Genomic DNA, 23,956 nt, shown 5'->3' with positions numbered 1-23,956 from the left:
CTACCTTGCAGAGATAAGGTTTACGTATTTACATTTATCAAAAGTTTGCACGTTGTCCAATCATCCCCCCACCCCCACCTTGTAAATGTATACAAAAAGCTTTTTATATTTACAAACCAAACAAAATGCTGCACAAAACAGAAGACATCATGCTACATCATCTAGTGAGAATACCATAATCCCCACTTCTCACAACTCTTCAGTTATGGTATACTGCACCTGCATGTTAGTCCAGACTGTAACCTATTGCATAGTTATCAGTAAAGTGTTGCATGCCCATCCAGTGTTTCACTAGGCGATGAGACAGAATGCTACTACAGCTTTAAAAATCCTTTAAAAGTTAAGAAAACACTTTAGATGACAATTCTGGCAACATTATTACAACTACGGAAAACCATCACTGCATGAAAAAAGGGCTAAATTAAGTCAAAGACACAAATCTGTGCCTTTATGCAAACCTTTGAGTGTCTACTTCCAAGACCAAGTAAAATGCAAAGATATCCATAATGTAAAAAAGACCCTTACCCTTTTTCTTTTTTAAATTAAGAAGGTATCTAATGGAAAAGATACCTTTTTATTGTAGGGGGATGGGTAGTATTACTTAATGTTTGAAGTTAACAGACTGCCATACTGGATAGGATGTATATTATTGCATTATTAGTATTTAATTTTGTAGCTTTTCTGTTTTCCTATTAGCAAATGCATTTCAACTGTGTAACTACATTAGAATAAAGTCCCTGGGCAAAAGCTTCTAATGCAAAGGTCACTAAACAGAGTACCAAACCCCTTGCACAGAACAAACACTGCAACCTTCAAGATCAAGATTACAAAAAAATAAAAAATAAATAAAAGTATGTGTGTGTGTGTGTGTTATATATATATATATATAAAAAAAAACAAACAAAAAAAAAAACATGTGCAAGCAGAACTAAATTGATCATTTCTGGACAAAAAGTTTACCAAAAATTAAGACCAATTACCGATATAACCAATATTTCAATTCTTCAAGCTGGACAGAGTACTCTAAACTGATATTAGGTTGGACTAAAAATTGGTCCAATGTAGTTTTAGTTTAATGAATAAGTTAGATCTACAGCTAACCAGCTCATTAGGACTAGGATAAGGCCACAAATATCTGTTACCACAAACAACCCACTCACCTACCCAGCCACCCTTCAAACTATTCATGTGACTATGACTACAAGCTACAGTGGAAAGCATGTTTTAGTTATCATTACAGGTGGTTGGCTCAGTTACAGCCACTTTGCTTCAGTCCATAATTACATAACTTTCTTAAAAATGTCAAAATGAAACCACAAAAAAACAACAACAAATGAACAATGTAAGCTTAGAGGCACTGGTTGTACTTCTGTCCAGCATTACTGCTGGTCTGTGGCTTATCACACCACTGCAAAAAGAAGAGAAGAAGAACCTCCACTGTACCCTTGAGTAACCTCCCGGGGGGGGGTTCCATAAGCTTTTCCTACTGAATTGAACAACAACTGAAACAACACACATGCATTAACCTGTCTTAGCATTTATGATCTTAGTGTATATTAACCATGTTGCACAATCTCACACACACACAAAAATGTGCCCAGATCTGTTACTTCATTCACCCAAGACACCTCTTCTAAAATAAGAGGAAAAATGGAGGAAAAGTTTCACAATCGCTCTGACGCGGCATACAATTACCTCTTCATTCTGCAATAAAATGGGAAAAACCAAAAGCAACTTCTTTGGATTTAACAGAGGCACAAAAGGTAGTTCTTGCTTAAGCAGGACAAAAAAAACAAACACTACTCAAAAAATAAATAACAGCCCTATGTAAAATATATACCTGCTGAGGTGAAAACGACAAACATCCCTGATTAATTGGTCATTACGTATTTGCACTCTGAAGACTAGGCAGTTTAGAGCCAGGTTTGACAGCAAGTGAATTCATCGCATTAGGTGGCCCAGCCTCCTGGGTCTTTAGCCCCAGAGGGGCCAGCTTGGGCATCGGCCGCCATGCCACACTGGCTTGCTCTTTCAAAGAGTCTCCAATGGTGATGCCTCCAGCTTTCATCTGCAGCAGAGGGGGCAGAGATGGGGCGTCATGTTTAGCAGGGCCCACTAGGCCAATGGAGACACCGTCACTGACCACTGCAACAACCTCAGACTCCGATGAATTCGGAGGAGAGTCAGACCCAAATATAACTTTGACGAGGTCATCCACCTTTGGGGGAATGTCATCTATTTCATCACCTTTCGAGGTGGTGGAGGCTATGAGATCCTCATCCAGCCTAAGGAAAAGAGGACTGAGGGAACGCTCGTCATCTACATCCACACCTGCCTCCTTCTCAGTCAGCAGGTCTGCTGGTACCTCTCCAGCCTCTGTAAGATTCAGCGCACCACCTTCTGGCTGGGTGGACTCATTGTTCAGCTGCTGATTGAGGAAAACAAGCTCGTCAAGCAACGACATAAGATTTTCGTCATCTGGCTCATTGCTGCCAGCTGTATTTTTGCCCTCTTCTTTTCGGCTGGTTGCAGCATCAGTGATGTTGACCTTAGTACCCTGTTCAGGTTGCTTGGGCACAATTCCTTCCTGCTGTCTGTCTGCACCCTGTCCCTCCTGAAAAGAAGGGACTACGTTAGAGGAGTGGCTCTGTAGAGGCTCCAGAACAGCCGGCCTGAAGCCTGCCCGTCCCTGGCTGACTGCTGTAGCATCAGTCTTCTGCAGAACAAGCGATGGTGGTATGACCTTTTCAGGTGGCACCAAAGAGACAACACCAGAAATCCTGGGGAGGCTTATAGGTTTAACTGAAAATAAGAAGGAGGAAAAAAAAGTGAACAAAAGGGTATTATGATGATCTTAAAGTATGAAAACGACTCTTAAAACAGTTTGGTGTGGAGCTACCTGGTGTGTTAATTTTAAGTGGACTGTTGGTGATCTTGAGGACCTGTGACTGCAAAATAGGAAATGGATTCTCCACTCGTATTGGATGGGACACAGCAGGAACAGATATAGACACAGATGCAACCCCTTTTTAAAGAAAACAAACAAAAACCCAATATAGTGTTAATGTGCACATTTAATAATGGTTCTCAAGTCATGAATTAAAATTAATCTTGGACTAAATTGCAGTGGCATTGATGAAACACTATTGGAAAATTTGTTTGATTAGGTTTAGGCCTCGTCTATCCATTTGTTATTTAACTAATGGGTTTGAGTGCTGACCTGGTGTAGTTGATTGCCTTTCTTCTAAAGAAGCAATGCCAATGGGTTGAAGAGGATTACTTATAGCGATGATCTGATTGCATGGAACCACTGCTTGTACCAGCGGAATCACTTGAGGAACAAACACTGAAAAAGACAGTGTGACATGACAATATAAAAGGGGGAAATGGAATGTAAATTTAAAATATATTAATAACACATCATTTTTTAAATACCATGCAGCTAAGCTTAGATGCCTAGAGAGTGAGACACTGTTACTGGCTTAAAGCTTAGACAATCCTGACCATATTGGCTTGATTATATTTGCCTGATGTTGAATATGTCATCTGTCTATTCCCCATTCCCAGCCACCAACCTTGATCTTTAACTGGAGACACTGGTGGCATTTGGGATTTACTGCGGGCCAGGATGTTGGGTCGTGTTCGCTCACGTGATGCTGGAAGGCTGTTTCCCAGATGTGGTGTTTGATGAGAGGCTGCTGGAGTGTCAAGGCCAAGCATTTTATCTGGCTGACATGGCCTGGGAAAAGCTTGTGCTCCTTTATCATCAGCCTCAAGTGTTTTCTGCTCGACACTGTCATTATCTTTCCCTTTGTCCTGGAATACCAGAGTTTTCTGCTTAGTGATGCTAAGGTCTATTGGTTTGGAGTTAGATGACAGGTGGGCATGTATAGATATGCTATCTTTCATTTTCTCCTCGAACTCCAGCTTCTTTTTTGCGCCGAGACCCATCTCCTCAGAATCTATTAACTGCTCAATAAAGTCTGGATTGGTGCCTTTTGCTTTGTTCTGGCTCTCAAGCGCTTTCTGTTTAGCGACAATTTCATCCAGCTTCTGAGAGATGGATTCTTCACTCTTTCCTGTGGAAAAGTATGGGCGTTAGTCAATTGCAACAAATCATGGCAATACACACCACAACAGGTTTCATCATTCATCAGACTGAGTCCAAGATATATAGAGCAGAAATATGGGTCCATGGAGCAATACCATAGAGAGGAAAGTCAGGAGCAGACCAAAACCTTTTTAGTACCTGTTAACTGAGATGCTACTTGAAGGAAGTACACTCTCTTCTTCCTCAGCTTTTTTTGCACTTTCACTAACTGATTTCTTTTTTTAGTAAGAGACTCGATTTCGTCTTGGGCCTGTTAAGAACAGAAAAATGACCAGTGAGAAGATTAAAAACTCCTAATCAGAAGAGGAAATCAAATGTTATAAAAACAGATGTAAAGAGGAGATGTAAACAAACCTGTGTCAGTATCATCATCTTGGAGGCTTTATGATTGCAATTGCTGAGTGTCCTATGCAGCTTGTGAAAGCACTCCTTCAGTGTGCTGCGTCTAACCCTTTCCTGTGTCCTCCTCCTACATTTACCCTATAATACCAGTGATGTCACACAGCATAATCCAGTGTTTTAATCTAGGCCCTAAAGACACATGCTGTCGATAGGCCCCTGCAGAGAGGGTGTTTAAGGTTAAACAACCACAAAGAACAAAGCAGAGACATACCGGTGATTCGTCTCCACTCTCCACTTTTGCTTTGTGATTTGGATGACTGTTGATGGAAAATGAAAGAGAGAAAAAGCAGGCTGATTTATATTTGATGCCTAAAATAAATGGCCAGTTTTAATTTGTAAAAGACTCATTACGTGAATTTAAGGTCAATATTATGTTCACATTTCAGACAAGTTAAAAGTAGTTTGCAAGAGTAGTTGTAGGCATACTCTGCCTTAAAGAGTCTGTTTTTAGAATTGTCTAGTTAGAATTGGGTGCTCTTTGGTGTCAAATGAATAAATATTGAGGAAAAAGAGAAAAAGTCTTCAACCAAGGAGCTTCTTAATTTAAAATGTCTATTTTAGCAAAATGTTTTAGTACAAATGAAGTAAAGTGGCAGTGGTAGCTGAGTGGTTAAGGTACTTGATTTGTAATCAGAAGGTTGCAGGTTCAAGCCCCACTGCTACCAAATTACCCCTGAGCAAGGCCCTCAACCCTCAAGTTGTACTCAGTCATAACTGTAAGTTGGATAAAAGCATCAGCTAAATGCCATAAATGTAAAGAACACACACATACAGGTGCCTGGTTAATTAATCAGGCACCAACACAGGTGCTTATGATGGTCAGGGAGAAGATGCACCAACTAAACTTTACCACCAAAGCAATTCTATTAGCTAGACAGTCAACCCAACTGATTTGGGTGTGTCTCAAATATTTTTCCCCCTTAAAAACAAGAGCTGAAAGAGAAGATCGTGAGCAAGTCATACAAAAACTGCACAAACAAGTAAACTTTACAATCATCACAAATGGTGTCTAGACCATTTCCTTATTTAAGACATGGGTATTCCATTCAATCTCCAGATCCATAAGGTTTCACATTTACAACTTCAATCCATCACCTTTGTTGTTTTTAATAAAAATGGAGTACACTTCATTATTGTTGCAGATTGCATATTTGTGTTCAACAAAATGTTTAAGTTAAAGCAGTTAATTTTTAGTGACCCAGTGACAATGACAAAAACAAAATATTGAAAGGGCTTCAAAACATCTAGCTTGTCTCATTTTCAATCTTTCAAGCTGAATGTGAACCAAATTAAAGTTAACCAATTAAAGTGACACGCTGACACTGCATTTGGAAACTCAAAGCTTCATACTTACCCTTCATGCTGCTTCAGCTCTGCCAGTGAACTGCTTCTCTCAGGCCTCTCATCAAGGGTTTCAATATCAACCAACTCCTCTTCATCCTTCTCAGTCAAATGTTGGAATTCTGCATCCACAAAGACCCGTTTCTGTGGCATATTCTTTTCTCCTTCATTAGAATCCTGGAAAGTAATTAAAGAACAGCTCAACTCAAAACAGCAGATGTTAGCAGTTGTTAATACTTGCAAAGAAATTATAACATAGCACAAAGATGACAATATTATTATTTTTCAAAAATTATTTATTTATTTATTATTATTTTTAAAAAAATAATTTTATCCCTTACAGTTACTATACACAGGTCCTCCTGGTCACTGGACCTAGCAGACTCTGTGTCATCATACATATCCGAATCTTCAGTCAGTTCTGTACAATCTGAATCGATTTCTCCGTCCTCCAGAACTGATCCTGTCTTACACCCATCCTCATTCACCACAATTGCACCTGTGGTAACAGATCCTTCACCCGTCTCAATAGGACCCAAAGCCAGTACCTCCTTCAGCAGCATGTGGGATCCAGAGATGTTTGCAGGGTCAGACCCTTCTTTGGGTGCATCTCCGACCATTTGGGGTGAGCTGCCACATTCCTTTGTTTCAAAGGTGTAGGAGTGGTCTGCATGAATAGCCTTATCAGGAGACTCGCTTAAGCACTGGGAGGGTTTTGAGTCCCGTTCTGTCCCCCTTGATGGAGTAGCAAAGGTATGGCCAGTGCTGTTAGAGCCCTGGAGGACTTGGCTCTGTGTGGTTTGGGGTGTAAGCAATACAAAGCCTCTGTTTGTAGGACTAACATCTGAAGAGTTTTGATCTGAGGTCGCTGAAGTTGTGATGGTGATTTTGGGATCTTTCACCACTTTGGGATCCTGGACGATTTTCTGAGGTACAATTCTTAAGGTGCTTGTATCAATATTGTGAAGAAATCCTGGGACAATTTTCACTGCATTGGGCTGGCTGCTAAATTCCAAGGACTTGGAGCCAGACAGAGAAATGACTTGTTTTGCAGCCACAGAGGACGTGATGGTTGTAGTCATAGTGACAGTTGTAGTACTGTGCACAGGGGTCAGACTCTGATCCTGTGTAGTAGATGTAACAGTTGTGGAGGGAGTGATCGTGCTGGAGGTAGAGCTGACATTTACAGGCTTACTCAGAGGGACTGGCGTAGGTGTAGGTAAACGTACTAGTGCGGCTGCACAAAAAATGTGCAAAAACAATTAATTAATTATGGACTGATCTCAATGGCTAAATAAAAATCTATACACTTAACTCAGTTACTATCTCTATTTTGTCAATCCAGCTGACTAGTCACTGATGTTCAAATTAACCATGACTTCAAAATGAGAGGAAAGCTGGGCTGTAATTTGACTTTTTACAATAAAGTGATTAGACTAAGTGTTAATAACTGCTTCAAACCATCTACACAATATTATCCTTTTAGACAATACATATAGTGGTCAATATGTTCCTTTCTAATACACATTAACACTTCAAACAGAGTAGGAATTTTTTTCCCGTACTAGAATCTTGGATTTGCTAAACAGTAATATTGAGCTAGAGTACTTACTTTGTTTTGGTATGAGGAGGTTGGGATTCAGGGCTCTGAACTGGCTGAGGGGAACCAGTTGTATGAGCTGCCCATTAGGATTGCGATAAAGTGTGTTCCCATTAGAGGTCTTTAGCATCTGAAATACCATCCTCTGGCCTGGGACGGCCGGGCGAGTGGAAACTATAGGCTGCATCAGCCTAATTTCACCAGCAGGCTGCGCTGCACATGGACCAGAAGCACCAAGTACAAAGGTCTTCTTCTCTGGTGCAGCAGATCCAGACCTTGGCACTGCCTTAGTCACTGGTATGGAGCCATCTATTCAAAGAAAGATTGAGGCAATTCTGAAACACAGCCATGTTATTAGCCATGCATAGGAATTACAGAATTGGACAGAATCAACTAAAGAAATTTTTTTTTGTTAAGGCATGGAACATGACACACACAATGGTACAAATGACCAACTACCAAAAAGTATAAAATATACATCCATATAGCCAAGAAACATGAAGGAATCTGTACTTTAATTTAACTATCTGTACTTTAATACTTGATTAATATTAAATAAACAATAAGTACCACGTGCATATTTCCTATATTTTACACAACTTACCACAAAACATGTCATGACTCTCTAAGCACAAATACAAGAAAACTAGAAATAAATGTATATATAAAATGGAAAGTGGTGATGAAGCCAGAGAAGAAACCGATGATGGGTCTGAATGGCTATAGTAACAGTGACAAGTCACATGCCAAATTATCAGCAAGTAAGAATAATGATGAAAAAAGTAAAATAAGAACATTTCAACCAAAACCCATATGAACACTAAGACACAACAGCATCCAGTCACAGGTACAAGACGAAAACAATCTCACACTCACAAGCCCACCCTTTAGAGAATGTCTAGAGGGCCTGACAAAAGTTACAGTAACAGAATGGTAACATCAATTAAAGCTCTTGTGCAGTAGGTAAGGAATGTGCAATATGGTGGTATATATGGTCGTCGCAACATAATTGGGTATCCTGAAAAAGTCTGAAATACTGTGATCTAGCCTAAATGCAGCCCATTAATATCCATTACATTGCATCAGATATTTTATAGACGCAAGTTACAAATCCTTGGTAGATGGAAATATAGTTTTCACCATATTGCCCACCCCAATTTGCATCTAGCAAGACATGGGGGGCTTGCAGCACTGGGGACAAATGAAAGAATGAGTGCAGCCAGTCAAGGGAACAAAGGCTTACCCAGCGGCAGGTTAGAACAGTTAGAGAGAAGGGTGACTGGTGAAGCCGGCACTGTTACTACAGTAGCAAAGCTGGAGGTACCTGTGGAACCAGGCGTGGTAGATGCCTGGAAAGCCATATCTGCTTTTGGTGGTGTTTTAGGGGAAAGTGTGAACCCAGTGGCTCCAGTTGACAGAGAAGAAGTGGGGATGATGAGATTTTTAATGGTACTCTGTATATGCCCTGCACTAGTACAGGGCAGCTTTTGCTGTTGAGAGTTGATATGGTTGAGCACAACCTGGGTGAAGACTGATCCCACTGGGGGCTTAGTCACTGTACAGAGGAATAAATTGAGGATGTGGTTAAATCTCCCAGTTAACCTTTATGAATACAATTTGTCCTACCATATTTATGAGGTAAAACTGAATATTGTGTTCTTTTATGCAGCTTGGTGTAGGCTTAATTTTCAGTAAAACATCACCTGACTAACACTTAGAATTTGAGGACGCATTTTAGATACAAGTTTTTTGATGAATTCAAAGTATTCCTAATCCCAATGTAAATGTGGCACTCGTGACAGCTGGCTTCATCAAACCTTAAGATAGTGGGGTTTTGGTATGCTACCAATGACAGTCTTGCTCAAATATTTTTAAAATTCTAATTTAAAAAAAAGTAGTAATTAAGGAGAAAAGAGGAAAAGAGGTGGAAACCTGAGCCTACAGAAAGAAATCGTGTTCATGTTTAACATCAGGTGGTTTTACCAGCTGTGATTTTTACCTACCTGTGGGCATAACAGTTATGACAGTGGGAGAAAGCGTGTTGGTAACAGAAGTTGTCACGGCGACACTGGTGGTGGTAGTGGTAGGATTAGTTGTGCGAGACATCTTCGAAATGGTGGCTGTGGCTGCGATATTACTGGCCTGTTGTTTAGCTGTGTACACCCTTCCTGTGATATAAGCCGCCAGTCTGTTGGCTGGGTGCAAAGCACCCATCTGGCCCAGTTCCAACTTGGCTTGTGGATATGGCTTTCCATTGACCTACAGTCACAGAGAGTAACAAAAGTTAAGAAGAGACATTTTGACTGAAATTCTTTTCAGCATTCAGAAGTTGTAATTTCATTTATGATTACTATTATTATTAACTATTAGATAGAATTAGTTAGATACTTTTAGTTCAGAATTAGCTCACTGCTATATTAAGACAAACTTTATAATACTTATTGCTAAGTTCTATAAGGGTTATGTATACATACCCATATCTGCCCTGGAACTCCAGGCAGCTTTGTCTCAGCCTTTAGCACACCTGCAGGAGTGACCTGAGAGAGGAGAGGGAGGCCCTTCACCTCACTCTTCCCAATGGTCTTAATCAACAGGGCTTCTAGCTGTTTCACCCTCTCATCTTCCTCCTTCCTGACTTTGCTGTCCACCAGATGGGGCTCAGAGATGACAACCTTGTATGTGATGGTTGATCCTTCCTCTGTCTCTTGTACAGTCTTGGTGACTGGCTCAATTCGGTACTTGCCTATCCAGAAAGGACTATTAAGGCGGTCCTGGGCCATATGCTCACACACCACACTCAGAACGATGTTCCTGCTCCCTGCTGTTGCCCACTTGCACCTGGACACAATTTCCAGCCGTTTTGTTGGGCCCAACAGTGAAGGGGGTCGAAGTTCCCCCTCCTCCATCTCTGCAACAGGGAAGTCAACAAGACTTCAATGGTGGTTCTGGAACAAATGCTTTTGGTCCGAGTATAACATTTTAAAATCGTAACCAAAGTCTGAACTTAATAAAATATGAAATGAAAACCGACTTCACAATCTAAGTACCACTCAGGGTACTTATACCGACCTTGAGCTGAGCTCTGTGAACAAAGGTGTGGGTCATCTTCCTGCAGATAACAAACGTCATCAGATCTAGACAAAACTAGGTATCTAGATCTAGGCTCTTAAAAGAATGTTTATTCTGTATAATATTGCCCTGCCCACATTAAAGAGCCTCACCTTAATGGCCCTTCGTCCAGTATGAGAAAGTCTTCTCCTAGAGAATGGCCTCACACGAGCACATGTAAGCCAGCTCTCCTTGCTATCTTTGCTCAGGTTCAAATCTCCACTGTCCATCTTGACACAAAGGAGGACAATTTTTTCCCAAAAACGCAGGGAAAAAAGGAGAGAGGTACTTAATATGACATATCACCAACATAAAAACACTAAGCAAATAACATAATTCACAATGCACTGCAGTGACTGTGCTTGTGTTATTATTCACTGTATGGTTTTCTAAAGTCATTTTAGGTAAGAGCATCTCGTAATGTGATTGCCATTAACACATGACTTTATGTCTGTTGTGTGCAATGTTTCAGTTTTTCAGTAGGACACTGTACTCAATTATGAATATGAGGTCATTTAAATGTACTAAATGAAATGCAGAATAAATTGACACACTACCACTTTTTTAGGTGAAGAACAGAGAAAGTTATCCAAGTCTTCTTGCAATTCTGGAGATAAGAGTGGTGGACAGTGAGGCTGGGCAGGAGTGGGAATAAAAACACACTCTGAATCAGAGTTTTTCCGATCCCACAGCATCTTTACACGTGTGGCTGGCTCAGGTGCTGCTTCTGGACCTGACAGAACTAGACAACAACATGATGAGAACAATAAGAGTCATGAACTACTCATTTATGAACAAATTATTTTGAAAAACTTGGAACTTCTTGCACGTTTACTAATTTCTAGCTCTAACCAGTTGTGAGGATACTAACTGTAGGTTTTCCGCCTTTTTCTCTTCTTCACTTTAACACCATTTTCAGCTGATTGACCCTCAGGTTCAGGCCCTTCTTTTGGGCTCTCGTCTTCAGCAGGCGTCTTCAACAGGACCACTTTGCGTCGCAGGCAGTCACAGCCCAGCATACACTGTGGTTTGCCACAGTGATGCTGGCGCCTCTCCTGAGCCAGACTGCCACATACACACCCCAACCTACAGAAGTCATTGAGGCATGGTGGTGCACGTCTTTTTATGACCGTAGAAGGGGTTCCTGTCATTGCAGCCTGAAAGAAGAGAAAGCGAGAGAATGTGAGGGAGGAAGACTGCAAGTGTGAGAGGAAGCAGGACTACATACTGAGTGTGTGGCTTTAGTGTTGTAACCAATATGACCAAAGCGCATTATGAAGCTAGCCACCCTTAGCTTAGTTGTCATATACCTCAACTGTCACAAGAGAAGACAAAGCAATGGCTGCCCGTTCCTCAGTGATACAGGTACGATGTTTGCCCTCCCAGACCGCACCATCCTCAACATCCATTAGTTTAACCAGAGTCTTGGGTAGTCCTGCACTGCGACCGCCTACCGTGCTTGAGCCAGGGGAAGCAGAAGTAGAGCCCTGTGATATACCATCCACAGCAGCTTGCGATGTCTTGGATCCCTTCTTGGACTTGATTTTGACTGATTTTTTGCTTTGGGACAAGTTAACAGCAGCTGACAGCTCACTGGATGATGTTTTTGATGTACCACACCTTGCAGACTTCGACAAACTGGAACCCAGCTTGGAGGCCTCAATGTGAGACATAGACAATGGCTTATCTGTGCTTGAGGCTGTTTTTTCTGTAACAGGTCTGGAGGATTTCTTTGATGTGTTCTCACCCAACTTGCTTTTAGAAACCAGAGTAGATTTTTGAGATGCTGAGTAAGGCTTGATATGAGTGATGGTGGTTGGCACCTGTTTTTTTAACACACTGTCCAAAGTTCGAACGTAGCTTGTGCTTTTGGTTGGCATCTGGTAAGCCACAGGAGAGACGGCAGCCTTGGAGAAGCTGTCAGCTCGTTCATCAATAAGTTTGCCTTCACTTTCCAGATACTCATCAAGCATGTCACTGCAAAAGGCAGAAAGGTTCTTCTGGCCTGTGTCCAAGCTGGTGCTGACTGAAGAGAAGACACAAAATCTTGATTATTTTCTTACCTGAATTTTATGTATACTTCATTCATGTTATAACAAGAGTAAGACATTCTGGTATTTGCATCAAATGCTTTTTCTTCTCTTTTTCAAACTGAAAGATTTTAAATGGGCTATCACAGAGACATTAGCACATTTTTTATTTCAATCTCAACATACCTCCAGGAAAGGATGATGATCCAGAGGTGGTGAATTTCTCTCTCCAGCCCTTGATTTTAGTAAAGTCAGTTGTTTTCCCTGTCCTAGAAACAAACCGGACTGAGAAGCCCAGAGAATGACATTAAGAACAACTGCAGTATTTCAGTTCATAAGTTACACGTAATGATAAAGCCTGACCTACACTTTGATACTCACTGCATGATGAGGCTGAGTTCCCTGGGCTTGCCCCAGGTAAGAGCACAGGTGGAGGAATAGGCAAGCACACACCCAAATACTGCAGGTCAATGGCCAGAGTAAGATCCAACAGGTTCAACTTCAGCCCAACTAGGAACATGATACATATTTAAAGATTTAAGACTTTTGGATTTTGATACTCTGTTTTCTAATTAGGGGATGGCTGAAAATCATCAGCTGAATCATACAGGAATCACAATCCATTTTATAGATATCTAATCCCCCAAACCGATGCCCCTGAAAAAACATTGTTTTTCAAGAGACATGAAAACAGCAGTGAGGTGAAGTGGTATAAAATTAGTTTAGAATCACCTGGTTGGAGTGTGCACTTCAGAATTCATCATGCTGCTATCTAGTCATATCAGTAAAGACTAACAGGTTCCACTGGCAGCTATATATACCATTGCCATTATGTTTTACAGTTGACGAGGTATGCTTGGATCATGAGCTGTTTTTTTCTGTTTTTTCTTTGTTTCTATTACAAGTTCACTGTCTGCTCATCTGTCCATAAAATTATTATTATTATTATTATTATTTTACTTCAACTGGCGTTTAATTTCTGGCAAACCCAAAACTGGACTTTCTGTTTTCAGTAGTTCTTCTGGTTAAACCTCTGGGATCGTGCTGCTGTATCTTCCCTGTATGGTAATCTCTGACATATATATTTACATCATTGACTGTGTTCTGATCACAACTCAAAGTAGCTGTGCAATACTGTGGTCTGCCAGATTGCTGGATAGTGTTAAGTCCACCAGTGTGTTCCCGCCTCTTATTCAAAATAGCAGATTTTCACACACACCTCATGTTTTGAACGTTTCTCTCATTTACATATTTCAGCTTCATAATGAACTGCATTCAAACTTGGCCTTCAATTTGAGAAAGGACAGCAAGTGCAAAGCAAATGCAACACTTAGAACCAAACTCTGCACCATTAACTAGCTCCATTGTACACTGCTAATGTTGCAATGACACGTCTTAAACAAGTGAACAGCCAACTGTCCCATTACCTTTGGTATCCTTAAATGGAAAAACTATACATGGTTCATAATACCCTGGAATTAAAGCTGACAGTCTGCACTTTAATCTAATTTCAAGAGCCAAAAGCAACCAAAACCATGCCACTTTAAATAAAAAAGTAAGACTTGATATTTATTAAATTTTCTACCTTCTTGCAGAACTGGGTGGATGACCTGTCTATGCTTCATCATTTTTAAGTCACGCAGTAGGACCTTTTCAAGTGCATCAATTCTTTCTTCTAGATTATTAGGGACTTCACCTGTTATATAAAATAAGACAGAAATACAACTGAGCATCAAATCCAATTTAGGAATGAATATTTCATAGTGAACCATAAGATACACTCTTTTCCAATTTACCATCAATTTTCTCTGTAGTCTCATGTAAATCATCTTCTTTAACTTCATCTCCAAGATGAATTTCAAGTGCTTTCTGTTTACAGAGAGTATTTCACAATAAGATAAAATATAGGGATGTGATAAATTGATTCAAGGCAAAAGCATGATTTATGCACACCACAAAGTTTCAAAAAATCCCCAATTCTCTTCTGTAGTTATGTAATAAAAATCTTTTTTTTTTTAATTGAACTTTTGAAATACCTTTGAGATGAATGAAACAAACAACTGTCCCTCTACATCCTCAAGGTTGGGCTGCATTGGGACAGGTATGGGACCTTCAGGCACCTCTGTATCTTCACTTGGCTTTGATTTCACACTTTTCCTTTTCAGCTTTGCTTTTGTGCTTGTACTGTCCTGCAAGTCCTGTGTGGTTGTCTTTGGAACACAAGATTCAAGGGAAAGTGCAGGACACGGCACCTCAGTACTAACACTGTTAACTGCTGGCTCTTGTTCTCCAGATGGTATTGGTTTAGTGATAAAAAAACTGTGTCGCACTATATCTGGTAACTCTAAAGGAGGTCTTGGTCTATCAAGTGTTAGACAGGGTGGAAAAGGGTCAAGTGACTTTCTTGGAGGTATTGGTCTATCTGAAAACAGACTTGGTGGAAATGGGTCAGGTGAAGAAGGAGCTGGACTTGGCAGAGACAAATCTGGAGATGATGGTGCATGTGATGGTGAGGACAGAGTGGCATCACCTGAGAATGGGAATTGTGGAGGACCAGGTCGAGAGCACGGGACTGTACCAGGATCAACAGCAGTCTCAGGGGTAGTCACTTTACTCAGTTCATTGTTTTGCGAATTAGGTGTAGTAGCAGGGAAGGGTTCATGAGCACAGCTACATGCAAGGCCAGAGGGAGCATCAGAAAAGACAGTCACATTAGTGTCAGGTGCAGTGGCTGTGATGGGTACAGAATTCTGCACAAGGGCAGCAGGGACATTTACATCCTCAGGGGTGGGGAGAAGCACTATATCAGGAAAATCTGCCATGAAGTCATGGCTGGTGACAGAATCTGGAGCTGAGGTAGATTTCTGTTTGGCAACAAGAGTAGGGCCAGGGACTTTGAGTGCATTTGTGATATCTAGGGAAAGAGAACACCTCAAAGGCATATGAATGGAAGGGAGATGGGGTGTAGTTGATGTAGAGGATAATGTAGTGGACAATAAGCTTGGAGACATTGTGGTGCAAGCTACAGTGCATGGTGAGATAATGGTTTCAGATGTAGGGTAAGCTGCAGTTTGTGTGTTTGACTGGTTGCTAAACTTGGATGTATAGGATGTGTTAGAATGTGCTATGTTTTCAGCAGCCAAAGTAGAATTACAAGAGTTATCAGTATGTGAAGAACTAGCGGTTTCAGATTTTGATTTGGTGGGCCTTGTTTTTGACTTCAACTGTTGTAAAAACAGTGCAAGGAGAGGTAGGGGAACAGGCTCTGCACGCTTCTTTTTCACTTCAATACAGTCAAGAGGTTTGACCACAGACTGTGAATTTTCCCTAACATTTTCATCTGATATGGTTATTGTTTCACTTAAAGCTGTGTACATATTTTCACTTTTGGATGTGTCTGAAATAGTTTTATCAGAGTTATTTGGCATGCCAGTTGTTTGTGATGATACTTCTGCAATATTTTCTATTGTGGTTGAGTCTTCAGATTTTGAAAATGACACTGATCCTTCTGTGTCCCCCTGTTTGACATCAGTGGTCCCATTCTCCTCCTTTGGCTTCCTTTCAGTTTCCTCATTGGCAACGGCAATGAATGAAATGTTTTCTGATTTACAGTCTTTGGATGCAAGGTCTATCTTTTTCTCTTCTGCATGGAGACTGCAAATGCTCATTGGCTGTCCACTGCCACCATGGACTTTATCAAGGGATATCCTTTTCACTTTAACATGAGCACCTTTGATCAATTCAGAGAGCCCCCCTGGCCATGGGCGCTTCTTACTGCTAAGAACAGAAAAGAGCGCTTGATTCAAGCATGTCACAAATATTAAAAAGAAGCAAACAAATATTACTATTACTACTCCTTTGAATACCAAGCTTATGTTATACAAATACAAGTTACTAGTTTTAAATTAATACTTCAGGGGGTTTAAAATTGTTTACCGTCTTCATACTTGTATACTTTCAGATACCAATAAACTGCTAGGGTCATGAATATGGGGCTGTGCCTGACTACCACAAAGATGGTTGTTTTTCTATGACGTCTTACGTGATTATCATGTTTCAAGATGATGTTTAACAGAAGTCAGAAATTAGTGTAAAGTTTTTTAAAGAAAAGTTAGCTTCTGAAAACACTACAAACAACAAACACTTAAAAATTATGCAAGATAGTACTGAAAGAGTTTCTGCTATAAAGAATAGAAAAATACTTACCTAGAACATTTGTCAGGCTCAGCAGTTGGGAGGGGATCACAATTAGCATTTTTAAGATCCCCATTATTGGGGACAGGGAGATTCTGTCCTTTGCAGACTTTTTCAGCAGCATTCCTCTTGGCAAACAAGGATTTAAGATTATTCAAAGTCCTGGTAGCATCATCTCTGAAACCCTTTGCAAAGGGGTTATAGTCAATCTTAAGCTGGGTGATGCACAGATTCTGGTATGCTGTGACAGCAAAAAACTCTGTTTGAGGAAAACTAAAAGTTATAACATCAGGTCCACTTAGCTGAATATCTGTGGCTTTATCTGCAGGTATGATGTGAAAACGGGGAAGGTACCGGTGCATAGAGTTTACTATAATATGGCCCTCTTGGTCCAAGGTGTTGTTGGTGAGCTTCAGTTTGTAAAACGAAACAGGATTTTGCATCCAGTTGAGGCCCGTTGCTGGAGAATCAGGGTGTACAAAGGAGCGAAAAATATGCAGGTCGCCTTTCCCATTGGTCTCCCATCGTCTGTCACTCCACCTATAGCGGTGGTTATCTACTGGTTGCATATCCATTACTAAAGTATACCTCTGAAATGGTTCCAACCCAGAGATGCGGAAGCGGCAATAAGGGAACATTCTACGACCTTGCTTGGTCAGAATCATCTCAGTTTGGCATCTAAAAAACTCATTCCACATACTATTGTTATCCAAAGTAACAGTTATTCCTTTACATGTAGTCTCAGCTGGCCAGTTCAATAGCTGGTTACTGTTATCGGAGGATGCCATAGCTGACAATGACATGGATACTTTTTGAGAGCCTGTTACACCTGGGTCAGTTGTGGATTTTCCTGCAGGACTTGCCTCCTTATTAGCCAAGAGAGCTCCTTCATCCAGCCTTCCACCTCCAGTATGTAACTGTTTGAGGACAACAAAAATTGAGCGAGCAGAGGAAGCTTGAGGTGTCAATGTAGATGTGGTTATGCCCTCCTGATGAAGCACCATTTTGGCCTGCTTATCTGTGATGGCCATGGATGTGAAGGAGGCATCTGAAGAGCTTCTGACCCCCTTACCTCAGGTTATGTGTGATCATTCAATAGCCTTCAACAGAAACAAGAAATATGAAGACTGATCAGTGGGAATTTCTAAACCTGTTGATTTTGCTAGTTATGCAAGAAAAAGAATCAGCAACTGCAACAGAGAAAAACACAGAGCAAAATGGGAGATGAAGGTGGTAAATGTAGAATTTTTACTTCAAAGCAGTTCATAACATTTGTATTTCACACATTCCAGTTCATGTAAACTTTTTTACACAATTAATGATTGCAAATACAACACTGAGAATGGCAAACCGATATAAAATCATGGCTTTTGGGCTTTTGATAAAAAACAAACAAAAACCACTGGAGTGACTCAAACAGCCTAATTCTTTAGAAGTCATTTTTCAAAGATTATGTTTATTTGATAAGGTTCTTATTTGGCCTCCTGTCTCTCCTTTTGCTCCACCAGAGTTAAATCATACTGATCAACAATGGAGAGTCCAAAAAAAAAAAAAACCCCACTTGAAAAGACAATGGATCATATTTAGATAATGTCTCTATTTTAGTCTTAATGGCTCTGCACAGTATTTTTCCAGCTTACTCAAAATGTTTTACTAGCAGGACCTGTGATTATTTCCATACTTCTGTTTCAGTTCAACATTTACTGGGCACTGTAGAGTGCATAAAATAACCCCTATTTTATATACAGCATCCTAACTTTAGGAAATACACTTTATTTTGTTATCTTCCATGGATAACAACAACTGACTATAGCAATTCATAAGGTACCTTATATTGCATGTTCATGAACTGTGAAATCAACTGACCTTCACACACACTGTATAGCATTACTTGAGTAACATGGCACAAGCATACAAATGCTGTTTTGGATGAAAGCAGAAAAAAGGTTACTCTACATTTTATTACAGAAACAAGACAATCAAAATGGCTCAAATTTCTTTCTGGGGCTGAAGTGACACCATATCTAGAGTTTGTATAAGGCATTTTACTTCGAATTCATTTGAAAATTGTGCTCAGCGCAGTTCTGGATTTGTCAGCCAACTAAAGCTTAAAACAACAGCTTTTCCAACACTTACTGGAGGGAATATGGATGACAAAGTTGGTAAGTCTGAATTTTTTATTAAGTAATTGTTTTCATGTGACATTTTGTTCAGTAATGTAGCAAGCAATGAGATAACAAAACATTAGTGCATGCTAACATTTGCTAATTTTGTGTGTTTTAGCTCAGCTACAAATTTAGTTTTATGTTATATGCTTCACTTTTTTAAACTACATTTTTAAAATTACCAATTGTCAGTGACTTTCACACATTTAGCTCCTGCTGTGAACAGTCAAAGCCTGTTTGCTAGACCGCCCTCTGCAGTCAATGACTGTGCTGCTGCGTCTTTTTTTTTTTATGTTTCACAATGTTTTTATTATTGTTGTTGCAATAAGATCGCCTAGAAATATGGATAGCCTAGAAACATTTCCTGAATCTGTGGAAGCTTCCAACATTGTCGACAGTAAGAATAAAGAGCCCAGAAGGGGTTAGATATAGAGGTTAGATTATAAGTTAGGATACACATCATCTGCCTCTCACTGTAAGATTCCTGTGTTCGTGTCTCACTCGGGTCTTATCCATCTATTCACCGTGATAAATGAATTTGTGTTAATCTGTGCGAAACTAACCAAGAAACAATCATGAAATCACTAAGCATTTACCCTTCCTGTCAGAAACATTTCTTTTCTTGTTCAAACCTTGTCTAGCTACCCAGCTAGCTAAAATGTTGTGCCACAAGTGCCCAGCGGCTGAAGTTGCAGAGGTTTTAGAAAGTAGTGACAAAGGTAATGGAGCTTTAGAGCCTGAAAGGTCTTATTCCTTTGATTAAGGATAATACAAAAACAAAAGAGATCGGCGAAATTAAATGTTATTTTACAATACCACTACAATAGCAGATTTAGATAGCTATGGTCACATTTAGGCATGATGTCTGCTACTAGCTAAATGCTGCTTCTGTACAAAATTCGTGAAAATGATTTCTAATACACTTGTCATGACTAGTATGACAAACTTTTACTAATCGACGATTGAGTTTATTTGTTTACTTTGATGCATTTCTAAAACTGACCTGATATTTTCAGCTTTATGGCCGTCTTTATGCAGTACTCTAGGGTCAACTGTTACTTCCTTAGGAAGAGAGCAGAGACTGGTCTGAACATTTTGATATGAAACATATGGGCATCACGCTATAAGTAAGAACCTCTAAAGTGAATTTAAGAAAATATGCAAAAACAGAAAATGCCCTTAAGATTTCGAAGCTAGCTAGCTAATAGCTTTAATGTAAACATGATCAATAGTTTAAAAAAAAAATGGACAGATGATACCGCTCTGAATACATTCTTAAAATATACTCTAGTGTCCTCTAATTTGATTAGTCTCTATTTAAATATATGGCACAAATTCCACTTCTAACTGAGACCCACTAACTGCCTTTCACCTCTTCAGGTTCAGACAAGTAAAGCCATGGTGATGCAATCTTTTTTTCCAGCCTGTTCCATACTGACTAACTGGGTTGTTAAGTTTAACACTGAGACTTTCATTCAATCCACTCGGGTCCATGCCCACTCAGCAGAGTGGTAAAAGGCGACAGACAAAAAAAAGAAGAAAAAAAAAGAAAATTCAAAACACTCATTTTAATGTCATCTTAGGGTAAAAATTGGAAGGCAACTAGAATATAACATTCTTTGCAGGAATATTTCACAGATTAAAAAAAATAAACACTTGTGCAGAGCCTTTAGGAAATTCATAACTGCTAGGTAAAAGCAAGCACAGCTGTAATTGTTAACCATATTTAGAAAAATAGCTTCATGCACTTACATTTTTATAGCCTTCTCAGCTAGCATTAGGTTTGTCTGCAATTTGCTAATACTGGGCATCTACAAAAGTATAGCTATTGAGGGTGTATGATCAGAAACAACTTGCTAACTTTTGCTCCAAACAATTGGCAATCAGCCGATTTATTACTTCAATTTTGGCCAGTACATTGTGATTTTATGATGTGAATAAAAGCCAGGTAAGAGCACTCACTTTGCTTTTAATTGCTGCAGCTACGTTGCTATGACTACAATAAAACATCAAAAACATTTGTTTGAGGTGTAGATACAGCTCTGATTTTAGGCAAAACTAATTTGTGCGACACTTACATTTATCGCACCAGTCAACAAGGCGAAAACACCAAAATGGAAAAAAGAATCAAAGTAATTTCACAGAACCCAATACCATGATGGAGTATTGAGGCAAACGGCATCACCAAGTTACAAAGTGACGGAAAGTTACCCGCCGTTCTCAGTAGCGGATGATACGGGATTTTGCTGATTATTATAAAGTATGAAATGGCAGTTTTGCTAGTTAAAACTTAATTATTTACAATTTACATTTAATTAATTACAAATTAAAATGTGGTTTCAAACTGGAAATATGCTAGTGTGTTTCATGTGTTCATAAAGCCACCCCCCAGGAGGAAAGTTGAGAAGGTGTTAAAGAAATCAAAATTGGGATTGGACATATAAATTCATGATCAGTGCATCCCTAGTAGCCATCTACATTGTAGGTACTACTATGGATTTCAAAGTCCATGTAGAACTGGCTGTTGTGCCCAACATTATTTTAAACCTTGTCTTGAGCCTATAATTGAATATTCTACTTATAATACAATTAGAAATCCATGCTTCATTCAGCTGATACACCGAACACTTTTGAATTGGTTATCATTTATGTAAATGTTGTGCTTTTACTTTACTCTGACCACATTTCTTCAGAAGTAGCTTTACTTTTATTTGAGGTGAATCTTGGAGGATTTTTTCCAACACCTCGTCCCCAGAAATGTAATCATTTTTGAGGGCAACAATCCACACAATAGGGGGTGCTACAAATTTAAGCTAGAGGGATAACCAAACATTACTTTCCAAAAATCCACTGAACTCCCAAAGAGACCAGTTTAAAGACACCAGTGGTGTACACCTGCAGTTATGTACTGATGGTTTAACTGTGAATATAAATGTATAACACTTATGAATGTGGGGGTGTTTTATGGGCTAGTTTGGATGATTTTATACATCAGTTTCACCCCATTCAACAGGGATCCATTTAAGCCCATTTTTAATAAAATAAGCACTCACCTAACATAAGAGATCATACCCTCCATCGATACAGGCTTCCTCTGCAACAATATTACCAACTTTTACTGAAGGGTTTTACAGTGCATTTGTTGTTGGTGTCTTATAATGGGAACCATATTCACTGTTTCAAGAGTTCTTCACAACTAACACTAGCCGACGGTCCATTACTGTGGTAAATTACATGTTTGAATAGCTGTAGACAACACTCTTGCATTTTAAAAAAAATGTAATTCCATAGTAAATGTTTGCCACCAAGACAGACGCTGGACAACGTCGCCATTTCAAACTGCCGCCATGTTCGTATTCTCCCGCGGCCTACTAGGTTGGTTAACCTAGCTATGTAAAGGGTCGGGAGTTTTCTTGCTTGTTCTTTAAAACAAGAATTACAATAAACAGCACGGCAGCTGTCTTTACCGTTTTTTCCAGGTATTGTCTTGACAGGACCCCAAATGTCAGTTATAGCTTTCTTAAACTTGATGTATACTATAGACCTAATTGAAACTTAAATATCGCCAACGACTTCTACTGGAGTAAAATCCAAGCTTGTAGCCAATTGCTTCACTATAAATTAATTAAAATGCTTTGCACGACATACTAACCAGAATGAACACCAGACTTTCCTGTTGTGAATACATTCTTTTGGGAATGTAAGTTACCGACTGTACGCTCTTGAGTTGCCCAGTTTAGTTTAAATTAGGTAGCTTCGTCTTAAGTAGGCCTCCCCACAAGCCAACAAAACGTTAACCAGTAACTGCCTACAGCTGACATGTGTTAACTGGTTAAGTATTTAGACCTCATTAATAACCTAAAATAATGAGTAAATCAATAGTTGTAGCAATAATAGCTGGCGTTACAAAACAACATAAGTTTCAATCACCTTTGAATCGCGGACGTCGAGTTATTTTCGCCGACGTCGCGTATCTCAACAAGGCCGGAGAGATGTGCTGCGCGTGCACTTCGAACAGTGTCGAATGGCGGGTGAATCAGACGCGCGCAAGGTGGGCACGAGTCTGAATAAGAGATAATACCAAAGCACGCGATCGAATCAAACCGCTCTGTTCCTCAGTAAGAACATGTTTCTACCCAGAGCAAGTGTTACCTCTTGTAGAAAATGCGCAACGCGCAATATTAATTGCTCCTCCTGTCTTCGACTACAACGTCCTTTTAGGGCTCAACACTCAAAACATTATACCGTACGTCTCACCCTCAAAGCGTACGTGCATGTTGTGACGCACGGACGTCGCAGCTCGCACCGAGCGGACTCGTTTACGTCTCCGCGCGCAAGCTCAGAGCACAAGCACGTTTCAAAACAAGTGAGTGCGCATGCGTCTACTTAACACTTCGCGCTGAGTCTGTTCGCTTGTTGGTTTGTTTTCACGGACTGTTTTTTGTGTTTCTCTCGAATTTACGATGGATGGAATTTCAGAAACACGTGCATCATGGATGAATACTAGATAGAAGGTTCTACATTTTCTTTAATTAGTGTTTTGTTCCGACACTGGAAAGCACACTGGCCGACGTTGCTAAGACACAACCTTGGAAGGAGCCCCAGTGGATTCAAGCGTAGCTGACATCCTTTGTTCGCACCTCTGCCGCGTATATATATTTTTATACTAGCTATCTAACCAGTGACACGTATCCACTGAACTATAGCAGCTGGTTTTCTTGCAGTCTCAAACATTTTTACTTTGTATTTAAGAATGTTAGCTGAAACTTAAGAGTGTCCTTCGAATGAGCACTGCGTTTCTCAACTCTAGGTTTGCTAGCTAGCGAAAACTAAATGAGGTTAGGTCACCTGTGTTACATGCTATCGAAATGCTTAAAGTGACCTTGGGTTATAGTTCGTGAGTAGAGAATAATATTCACACTGAAATTGCATCAAAATTCAGTTTTATTTATCATGACTGTTATAATCGAAATGTGTGCCACAATTGTTCCTTCCCAAAATTGAA

General features: G+C 39.9%; 1 protein-coding gene across 8 annotated transcripts; it reads right to left on the bottom strand.

Annotated features, from left to right (window-relative positions):
• Window positions 1-390: 390 nt before the first annotated feature.
• On the bottom strand, window positions 391-23,233 carry mgaa (MAX dimerization protein MGA a). Of its 8 annotated transcripts, none has more exons than XM_027013174.2 (26): window positions 22,882-23,233; window positions 17,859-17,886; window positions 16,799-17,703; window positions 14,629-16,369; window positions 14,389-14,461; window positions 14,178-14,288; window positions 12,974-13,102; window positions 12,779-12,877; window positions 11,873-12,588; window positions 11,434-11,719; window positions 11,120-11,304; window positions 10,676-10,792; window positions 10,524-10,563; window positions 9,929-10,362; window positions 9,458-9,713; window positions 8,779-9,009; window positions 7,467-7,763; window positions 6,196-7,091; window positions 5,868-6,031; window positions 4,725-4,770; window positions 4,466-4,591; window positions 4,250-4,361; window positions 3,576-4,079; window positions 3,221-3,346; window positions 2,900-3,025; window positions 391-2,802 (listed from the first exon to the last, which is right to left on the bottom strand). In XM_027013174.2, the coding sequence occupies exons 3-26, from the start codon at window positions 17,587-17,589 to the stop codon at window positions 1,883-1,885; spliced, it is 8,526 nt and encodes a 2,841-aa protein (XP_026868975.2). In that variant the 5' UTR covers window positions 17,590-17,703; window positions 17,859-17,886; window positions 22,882-23,233; the 3' UTR covers window positions 391-1,882. The 8 variants fall into 8 exon arrangements, with proteins under 8 accessions (XP_026868975.2, XP_026868971.2, XP_026868970.2 ...); XM_027013170.2 differs by having other exon boundaries at window positions 16,799-17,886; window positions 22,882-23,014; window positions 23,104-23,233; XM_027013169.2 differs by having other exon boundaries at window positions 16,799-17,886.
• Between the last annotated feature and the right edge of the window lie 723 nt (window positions 23,234-23,956).

Source organism: Electrophorus electricus, chromosome 13, assembly GCF_013358815.1.
Source record: "Electrophorus electricus isolate fEleEle1 chromosome 13, fEleEle1.pri, whole genome shotgun sequence".
In the NCBI taxonomy this organism is placed as follows: domain Eukaryota; kingdom Metazoa; phylum Chordata; class Actinopteri; order Gymnotiformes; family Gymnotidae; genus Electrophorus; species Electrophorus electricus.
Note: the sequence above shows the minus strand (reverse complement) of the source record. Positions and strands in the feature narration are given on the sequence as shown.